Genomic DNA, 10462 nt, shown 5'->3' with positions numbered 1-10462 from the left:
TGCAGAAATTGCATGAGATACAGATAAATTTTACAGTCTTGAAAGGACTTACAGGTGCAGAGAGGTTAGCATCAAGATGTCAAATTGTTAATACAGCTGCAGAAATTTTTCTTAAAACTGGAAGCTTGGATGGAGCCATATGGGTATTGAGAGGTGAGCTTGTCTTCCAAAAAAACTGAGGTTTTGTTTAAATTTAAACAGTCCCTTTCTATGACAGATTTCAGATAAAAGTTACAAGCTGGTCAATGTTATTAAATAAAGTTAAGAACACTGGGACAACAAAAATAAAATGTGATCCATCTTACTGGTTAGTACTCTTCTTGATATGTATAAGAAACATTATGACCAATACCAATTTTTTCCAGAAAATTTTTCACGGTAGTCTGCCATCAACACCATTCCACTCAAAAGCCTACCATAATAAGGGAGGGGTGCAGCTTAGAAAGTGACTCTGCCCCATGTAAATTGGGCCAGGTGACATTCAGTGTCAAAAAATTTTCTGGCTTGGGTCAATGCATAGTTTCTTTACCCTTCACAGTATCCACATTTAGTAAAATAGCTTTAGAATAGTACCATATTTCTGCAATTAAATAACACATAATTACTGGCTTTTTGGAATTCTGATCTGCTGAAAAGAGAAGAAATTCAGAAATATTAACAAGAATAGAAGGTATTCTATAAAGTAATATTGAGGATCTAAAATTTGCGATTCAATTTTATATATGTACATAGAGAAGTATATATTTATATACACATATATTTATATATGCCACTGACAGTCCATTTACTACCATGATATTTAATGAAAGGGATTATTTACAATATAAAAGTTCAGAAAAGACACCTGAGAAGTATTGGTGATAAGGAGTGAATTGATGGTAATTAGAACTGCATTTTCTGTGAAATTCTGAGATTTGTTTTCTGCTACAGTTTACAGTATATTCTTAATGGCCAGAAGTCTCAGTGTCCAGCAGTTTCAGTTCATAGCAATAACACTGCACTGTTGTTTGCCACAGAGTCAGAGTGGACCACAAATGCACCACTGTGGCCCTGTGATAAAATGGACATCCTCAATCGACATAATCTGTTATGTACACTAGTGGACAAATACTTGGGGAAGAGTTTATACAGGCAGGCATTTGAAGTTCTGCAGAACTTACCAGGTTTTCAAAATCATTCTGGTAAGTAAAGACAAAGGTACTGTGCTAAGAGCTAAAAATGTAATGGATGATTTTGTCTTTTTCGTTCTTTTCCAGCTAAAATTTGTTGAAGAAGTAATAAGTTCTTTTTTTTTTTTCCAAAGAGTGTAGGGTCAGTAAAAATATGTATTGTACTCTGCAGCTGTTGCCGCACATGCACATGCACACATGCATGTACGTGCATACACACAGTTTATACACGTCCTCTTTTTCCAATTGGCTCTGTTACACAGGGCAACAGGAAACACCCATGACATTTTTAAGGATCATAAACAGTCTATACAATAAGATAAAATAGGGGTATCATTGGGGCCATTCATTTTATCTTCAATTCAGATGAATGCATTGTTTTTTTCTATAACTGAGCTAGCTAACCTAGGCTTCTTTCACATACCATGTTAAGAACCGAGTGCTCTTTTGGGCTTAATTTATTTGGCAAATTTTCAGTGTGTACTTCAAGATGAGGTGCGTAGTTACCTAGGCTCCACTGAAGAAACCTCAGCTGATTGCTGTGTGTAGGTAGGTCTCAGTCCTATTGCCAGTGTTTGCTTTCAGGTATGTTAGGAGAGCTTAGTTGTAAGACCATCTCCTTAGAGAATCCTAAAAGGATCTAGTCCTTTGAGGCATGAGGCAGGTAAAGGCTGCTCAGTCCTTCCAAGAAGGGGACAGTTGAGTGGAAGTGGACAGTTCAGAGTAAGAGTGGAAACACAACTTGAAGCACCAAGGTGAATTTTATTGGTGCAAATTTTAAGTCTGAGACATCAGGTGAAGATTGTATTTACAGGCTTGGGCAAGTTCCATTTTGCTGTTAAAAGCAAGAGTCCTGATTTTAGGTACTGATTGAGAAGCGATTCTTCAATTAGACTTGCATTTGACTTAATTCTGTAGTTAATATTCTTCATTTCATTTCAGATACTGTAGATGTTTCTCAGTACAGCTGCCTTTTTAACAAGCTGATAAATGCCTGTTTTGAGAGCAAGAACCTTGGGGTCTCATCTTCTGCAGTAGACTTCATGCTTTCAAAAAACATAGCAGTTGATTTTTTTCTACTTAGAGGCTTAATCACAGCTTTGGGAAGAAGTTCTTTGTGGTCTAAAGCTAGGACCTATTACAGAAGTAAGTTGCTTCTCAAACAATATCCTTCCCTTATGTTCTTTAGATAACATATGTTCATAACAGCTCAGTGTGTTGGGGAGAATTGGGTAAAAGTATATTTTGTAAGAAGAAAATGGTACTTTCTGTGTCACTATCAGGAATTTATTTGTAACCAAAATGTTTATTGGAAAATGGTGACAGTGGAAAATACGAATCAGTACATACTACCTGGCATGAAATAGATGTAATGATAAAATTATTTTTTTACGGTCAATTTCAGAATTTCAACAATGTGAACCCTGAAATGGTTAACCAGTGCATCATCTTCACTTTTTTTATCGAAGGAAATTAGATTTCTTTATACTTCTGTTTAGAACTGCGGTGGTAAAAGTATTAAGATTTAAGATTTGAGAGTTCTGGCTATGAAGTTTATTCTAACTGAAAGAAAATTCCTTTCAACTAAAAGCTATCAGTCTGTGATTGTTTTCAGCTCCCCACTTCTAAGCTAAGATAATACTGGATGTGCACTCTCCTAGGGTCCACCTGTCTCTCCATATTGTCATGTTGTTTGCTGTAGAATTGTGGCAGTTAGCAAGCTACTTAAGGAGTCCATCCCTCCCAGGATGGATACTTGGCTTTGTTAACATTGAAATGATTGTTTTTCCTCACCTCTTTTTTTTTTTTTTCTCCTCACTTTTTTTTTCCCCCTGGAATGTTGTATAGGTTGGGTCTCTGGGATCACTTGGCTGAGGACAGGGGAGCCAAGGGGGAGACGCTGTTCAAATGTCCTCTCGCTGTGATCATAGTTAATAAATCTTCTGTCTGACCTGTCCTAAATTGTACTTGCATTATTACACATTTGGAGTCCCTGGATTTCTGACAGAGCTTTTTAATCATCGCTGATAATATTCATTGATAAAAGTAGCATTTTACAACAGTGAATATTATGAGTGAATACTGATTGATGTGTTTTCAAATCAGGCCATTTCACAAGTGAAATAATAAAATCCATTAAAAGTTGGGGGGGTGGCGGGGTGTCCACATTCTTAGCCACATACCGAAAACAGCAGAACTATGTTCAGTATTGGTAATTCTAATGCCTTACATTTCTGCATTTACTCTCAGGTGCTTTAGCATTGGGTTGCTACCCACCACTGCAGGGAAATTTACATCACAAACTTTTGACAATTCCGTCTTACCTGTCTGAGGTTGAGATGCTGTTGGCCATTGAAATATTTCTTGTTTCAAACGCCAGTGATATTCAAAGTCTGATGGCTACTAGTAAGACTCTTCAAATAATACTGAAAAGGTTTGTTATCAGTTACGTACCACTTTGATTGTATTTATCCATGCGATCATGTAATTAATGAGAGATCTTATTTTCCATTGGCTGCGAAAGAGAATGTTTGGTTTTAAACTTGCTTTTAATCCTTGTTTCTAAACTGGTTATAGAACAGTAAATGTCTGGGGTATTGGTATTAGTATTAGTATTATTACATGTATGTAGCAGAAAAGTAATTGTTCCAGAGTGATATTGGCCTGTGTTCTCTAACTGGATGTGTCTACCGATACACCAGGATATCAAGCTATACTGTATTTTCACAGACAGGATAGCTTGATGTCTTGGTGTATCGATTCTTGTGTTGTGGTTAAGCAGTGGAGTAGAAGGGCACAGTCAAAATGTTACTCCTTTCAAAAAGCAACTCTAACATTTCTTGGCTGTTTTTTGGAAAGCGCATGAAGCCATTTTACTTGATTCTCTTTATAGGGGATATCTCAATATTAAATTTGCTAGATTTTTTTCCTCCTTTCTGTGAGACTTAATACCTTGAGATAAAAATGTGGGGTTTTGCTTTTTCCTTTTGTCCATAAACCACTAACCACTGTCACTAGTTTATACCTATAATTTATTTTTCAAGACCCCATTTTCTCCAAGATTGACTGGCTCAGCATCAAAATGTGCAACTGCATAGAAAAGCTACATTTGTTAAGAAGGATGAACAGGGGCATCTCAAACTTGAGTACTCTGTCTTGCTTCCCCTCTACGCTTCCCAAGGAATAAATCTCTTAATTTTGTTCTTTTGATAAATGAGAAGTTTTTTATCTCTTGTTTTCATGTGTATGCTATTGTACCTCTGCTTGTTTGCTTAAAGAGTAAATTCTGCTCTTACAAAAACATAGGCATGTCACTGAGGCCCATCCTTATTCCATAAGTGATTACACGCCAAAATGAGTAATCCTTTCAGATTCAAGCACGTACATGAATTCTTGCTATATCCAGTTCATGAAATGGTTTACATTTCATTACTGAATTTTCCAGCCCAGAGTCGAACATTTCTTCATGAAACGTGCTGTGAATATTGCAGACCTACTTTGCACTGGCATTAAATCCTATTACTTTTCATTACCATAAAATATGTTAAAAATACAGATTTTCTAACTTTTTAATTCTTCAGAATAATCAGCTAAAATTTGTCTAGAAATTAACATAATCTATTATAAGTGAAGTGAACACAAGACATTATTTTCATGTTTTTGCAATTTTGTTGCCAGTATAAAGCGTCAGGCAAGTGACACAGGATCTGTATGGTACCTAATTTTTCATTTGTGAAAATTCACTTACAGATACGAAGATCAGACAGTTCACAATAACAGTGACTATCAAGCGGCAGTGGAGAGACTGATCCTGGCTGCTCGCGTATCTGATCCAAAGCTTTTTCTTAAGCATATGACAATGAATGTTAATATGGAAGAAGTGTACAGCTTGGAGCTTACATCTGCTCTAAAATGGCTTCAGGAGAATATGAAATGGGCTGGGAAGGTCTGGCTGTTTCGGTAGTCATTAAATAGTAAAGACTTTTGGTTTGTAATGGTTAAAGCAATCATTGTTGAAAGTAATAGAAATTAATAAAGGCAATTCCCACTGGGTTCAGATTGTGCCTTACTGATTTACAGCAAGGCTTCAAACTCAACTTGTGTTTTTAAATACTTACATTGATGATAATGCAGGTAGTAGCACAGAAAGAGTAATTTTTGCCCTAACTATATAGACTGTCACACTGACTTACATAGATGTTTTGTAATGGCATGATTAGATAATGAGGAAGCTGCAGCCTCAGAACCTACATTCTCCTTTTCTGCAGAGAATCTAGCACTGTTACTCTTCTCCCAGCAGGTGATAGTATGTAAGTGCATTGATTGAGTGTATCTACTGTTCTTGAGTACATTGTCCACATTGCTTCGTAGTCTGTAGAAGTAATACGTTTCCTTTTTGTCTTCCTCACAGTATCTTGTAAGGATATTGTCCCATCTGTGCGCCCCTTAGATCTTAATTTCCTTACTCCAAAAACCCAGTAAAAAGCACTGAGAATAATATAACTTCAAAATCACTTGAGACATGCCTGACTTAGGATACCTTCCTTCACAGAACTCAGAGTTTACACAAGTTGCTCACAGCTGAAGGTTTAGTTGTGTCTTGATAATAACTCGTATATGGCTTCACATTTGTATGTATGCATACTTCCACTGAAAAGGAAAACTCGCTTTGACCCTTGATTGTGCTCTTAGAGGGAAGTGGGTTTGCCCATTTTTTAGTTTCTGCCAACTGCATGACGAGATGGAGGCTTCTAGCAAGCTGTTTCTAGCATTTCTGGTTATCAGGAATTCTTCCTTTTTCCACCTGCAAATCCTGAATCAGATTTGGAGCATGAATTTGCTTAAGTCATGCTTCATCTACTGATCTGCAGCCTAAGTAAGAAGGACCAAGCATTTCATATCAAAAAGCTCTCGTGGCAAATCAATGGGACCTCTGTCAAAATTGATACTGAGCCTGAGCTCCCCACTTTCACAAACATGCCGATAATACAGCTCTTTTGGTCCTGCTCTCCATCCTTTTTAGAGCTTTTTGTGCTGAAAATTTCTGCTCTCTTGGGTATAGAAGTTCATGGGGTTTTCTAAGGCTATTCCATCATCAGTGAGATCAAGATGGTGACGTAAGCCCTCAATGTTTGAAAAATCTTTCCCTCCTTTGGGGCAGTAGGAGTCTCTTCCTAGTTCCAGCAGCATTCTTGCAGGTGTCCTTTGTGCTTCTGAATCATCAAAGCCATCATATGATAGCACTGAATGGTTGTGGAGGGTTTTGGAGGGGTGTCGGTGTTTTTTGGTTTGGGGGCATTGCCCCAAACTCCTCGCTAGTCTTGAGGTCCGTGCCATTAATCTCATTGACAGTTGTCAGATTCCTGACCCTCTTGAGGGTCAGGTTCTGACGCTTTTAGATAGCACTGCTCATCCAGTCTGCCTGAGAGTTGCTGCTGAAAGAGAGAGGATTGAATCTGATGACCACCAAGATTACTGCCTTCCTCCTGTGCCACTTGCACAGAAAAATGCAAGGATAGAGGCTCTTATGTTTTCACAAGGTATCATTCTTCTGTAGGGATCTCATCTGCTTTCCTTCTAAAAAATGCTAGATTTAGTACTAACGTTCAGATGGCATTTCTTTAAAAGCCTCTTACCTCAGAATTTCTCTTGAAGAAAAGTTGGCGCAAGTTCAAACAGACTTTGGGTTCTACCCCTTGATATTCACCAAGATGGCTCTGCCATTTGTAAGGCTATCCACCTGGTCAAATCCAGTAGGATTCTGCTACTTTTGTTTCCCGGTAGCTGAAAGACTGGATAAGAAGTGATCAGGTTTCAGATGAGGGATCTAAACTGATCTTCCAGCCACTCCAGCATTAGTGGCAAGAGCAATTTTGGAAGGTGTCAGCAAACTAAAACTGGCAGTGAGAAACTAAGTCATTTTTGTTAATTACTTTTTGTAAGATCCTTTGTAGCTTAATCTTCCTTGGAATTAGACAGAGGCTATCTGAACCTCAGCTAAATCCCACATTTCTGTAAGTGGTACCAGATGTGGCTAATGCCGTGTTTGAGAGATGCAGAAGGACAAAATTCTCTTAGTAATCTGTGTGGTTTCAAAGCTTGGGATGTTCTATAAACAGCATTACTTTTTCCATTTATAAGCAACCTTGAATTTTCACTTAGATCATCCCCAGAAAAAAAAATCCAAATGTTGCTTTATTTTTCAGACAGAGGTTAATCATTGACCTAGCTTAACTTGGAACTGTGTAAAATTTGTGCAATGTTTTGGCTCCATCTCCTGAGTATCATCTTCAGCTGATAGGATGCAATTTCAGTCACGTTTTATATTAACAAGCAAAGCAAGCTCCCTGCACCATTGCTCAGAAGTTTTGTTACAACAGGTGCATCTGGTGTTTCTGTCAATAGAGTGTTTCTCCCGTCACCATGATAAACCAGTAAGCAATTTAAAGAACTTTACTCTTAGTCCGGTATTTCACATTTTTGTACTGTCTGGGGCCACTTGAAATACCATACAAACCTGGTCATTTTGTTGTGTATCAGAACACCAGAAAAGTTTCTTGAGCACCATTCTCAGTACCATTTTGGTGACACAAATTCCATGTGCTAAACGGGACAAAACTCCAATGTGGAATCGAAACAAGCCTGGAAATATGGCAAAATGTTCCAAAGAATAAAATTAAGTACAATAGAGACAATGCAGTTTTGCAGAGCCCGCCACTTGGTTGATAATATCTGTATTTTTGCTTCTTCCCAGGCATAAGTTACTGTTTCTTAGTAGCTGAATGAACTGTGTTTGAAATGAAGCAACTTGTTTGATATATTTATTTTTTCATATGCGAAATAAAATGTATGTTTACCTGTTTGCAGAGAAGAGACAGAAGAATGTGCAAAAAATCTTTCCTGTGCTGCACTCAGTAGCTAGGTCTAGACAACGCTGTGCTCCTTGAGTATGTTGTTAGATGCATGAAAAATTGAAATGAAATCTTTCTTCAGTTTTGACTGATTAAAAGGTATGCTCTTGGAAAGATTACTTGTGTTAGGTATGGACAGTTTCTTGTAACTAAAACAGAATAATGTTGTTTGGCAGACTTACCACCGTTTTATTTCAAAGCATTGATAGTTTTGAGAGTTTCGCCACATCTGGGGATGGTGGTGAGAAGCTCCATCCCAAACATTCTACGATGTTTTATAAAGCACAATTGGGGGGGAGCGGGATCATTTTAGAGGAGTTGTTAAGATGTTAATAAACGTTTTTTTATTCTTTATATGAAGTATCCAAAATATGTGTGAGTCAGTATTTCATTAAGCTATTTAATTCTGTTCAGATCCCTGTAATTAATGTTCTCGGGTATGCATGAGGATAGGCAAATGGCAAAGTAGACGTGGAGAGTTTAGGATCTCGAAACTACTACAAGAATCTAGAGTATGATATGCTGCAGGAGGAGGTTAAGAATGTGTGAAATCAGTCAGACTACGCGGTTTTTCACCACACCATAGCACATAATGTAGCAAATGCTCATGAATAAATTGGGCTGAAACTCCCAGCTGTGGACATGGCCAGCTTCCAGTTCTAACTACAGACTCGAGTGGAGGCTACAGCGAGGCCTATGGGCTGTGTTCAATTAGCTGAAGAATTCTAAATGGATGTCAGTGGGAGTTTCACATGAGGAGAAATAGTAAAATTAAATGTCCCTGGTGTAGTAATCAGACTTTTAATTACCAAAATCTTAATGCCATGCTCCTCAGTTTAGTAAAATACAACCGCATTAAGAGCAATTACTAGTTCGCATTTTTGTCCTTTCACATTCTCCAGATGCATCTTGCATCTTTGCGGCGGGGGAGGGGGGCAAATCCCAGGTCTACATTTTTCAGTCTTAACACCTTCTGCATAACTCTTTTCTAAAATTACTAGTATGATGGGCAGTATCAAAAAATAAAGTTGACATTGGTCTCAGAGCTTCTGTGCCATTGCGTGTGATGGGACTGGAGAAACTGATGCCACTTTTTGACCATCTGTAGACCGAGGACCAGAACAGAAACGAAGGAGCGGGGAGAAAATGGCTCAGTTGCTGCTTGTAGCAACTTTATCACAATGCTTAAAATTCTCCTGGTAGGGAACAAGAGGTAGTCAAAATACAGACTGCTTCAGATGTTGATTTTATCTGGTATAAAACAAGCTTTCCATTCTGAAATGTCTGTGGTGCTCTTGCTGAGCCAGTGGGATGTGTCCTGGGAACTGATAGGGAATAACGAGACCAGATAAAGCCACAATACTGCTCCCATAGAAGCAGTAAGCATTGAGGCCTTTAGCAAAAAGGGAGAAATTAATTCCTGTGTTCAGGGGGGAGGGGTTCCTCTGGCGCTGTTTGAAAATGGGTGCCCCACACAATGGAGCCGGTGTCTGGCAGTGTCACCCACTGATTACCCCTCCCAGTTTATTTTATTCCTCCCTGAGTTAAAGGAAATCCCGGGTGAAATGCACAGTACACTTTTCTGTTGAATCAATTAAATTTATTTTCCCATCTGCATAATTATGCAACCAATTTGCTTACATAACTGATGGCTTCTATCGGGAGGCAAAAAACATGCTGCACATTATGGAAATTATGCAAATCCCCCAGGGGCTGCGAGAGTGTTAACTTGATTTAAAGCTTCACTGAACTACAGATAGTTCCTAAACCTCGTCAGTCCTCTTTTTAACCTTTTTTGCCTGGAAATGCAATAGACGGTATGCAAATAACTGCAATCCCTAACAGTTAATCTCCCTTTGTTCTGGAACTCGTCAGCGAGAGACATCTTTGCTCAGAGGCTGCAGGTCTCCACATCAGCTGCTTCTTGGCACCAACTACTTTGGACAAAAAACAGATGTATAAATGTATGTATACGTCAAGCATTAGTAATTGCAGGAAAATAGCTTTTGCTTTTCCGCTGGGGAGCGCAGCGCTGTCGGTGGGTTCTTTGCCCCATTTGGCGTCTTCGTTCTGCAGAACGAAGGAAAGGCCAAGCACACGCAGGTACGTGGATAACCCCTTTGCCTCCTTGCAGAAGAGCAGCCAATTGTCCTGTCAGGGATTTCCCTTCCGTGTCCCCGAGTAACGGCTGCGGACGCGCTCTACTCCAAGCAGCAGAGGCCACTGGGTCGGAGGGGGGCCGCCTCCCTCCATCTAGCGACTCAGGCCTCGGAGAAAGGGCCGCCGCACCACCTCACACGACAGGGCGCACCCTGCAGCCAAGGGCAGCAGCAACACCCAGAGCGTGAAACCAACGGCTGGTACTTTTTCCTTTCCCCCTAT

General features: G+C 39.1%; 1 protein-coding gene across 1 annotated transcript in view; it reads left to right on the top strand.

Moving 5' to 3' along the window:
- TOPAZ1 (testis and ovary specific PAZ domain containing 1) overlaps nt 1–5133 on the top strand; it is an 85270-nt gene extending 80137 nt beyond the window's left edge. Inside the window, exons 18-22 of the mRNA XM_009886807.1 lie at nt 6–153; nt 1017–1181; nt 2112–2315; nt 3420–3603; nt 4920–5133. Coding sequence (XP_009885109.1) covers nt 6–153; nt 1017–1181; nt 2112–2315; nt 3420–3603; nt 4920–5133 — 915 coding nt within the window. The remainder of the gene's footprint in view (nt 1–5; nt 154–1016; nt 1182–2111; nt 2316–3419; nt 3604–4919) is intronic.
- The last annotated feature ends 5329 nt before the right edge of the window (nt 5134–10462 follow it).

The sequence above is a fragment of the Charadrius vociferus genome, unplaced genomic scaffold (assembly GCF_000708025.1).
Source record: "Charadrius vociferus isolate BGI_N301 unplaced genomic scaffold, ASM70802v2 scaffold106, whole genome shotgun sequence".
NCBI classification, from domain to species: domain Eukaryota; kingdom Metazoa; phylum Chordata; class Aves; order Charadriiformes; family Charadriidae; genus Charadrius; species Charadrius vociferus.
This window is presented reverse-complemented; position numbering and strand designations above follow the sequence as displayed.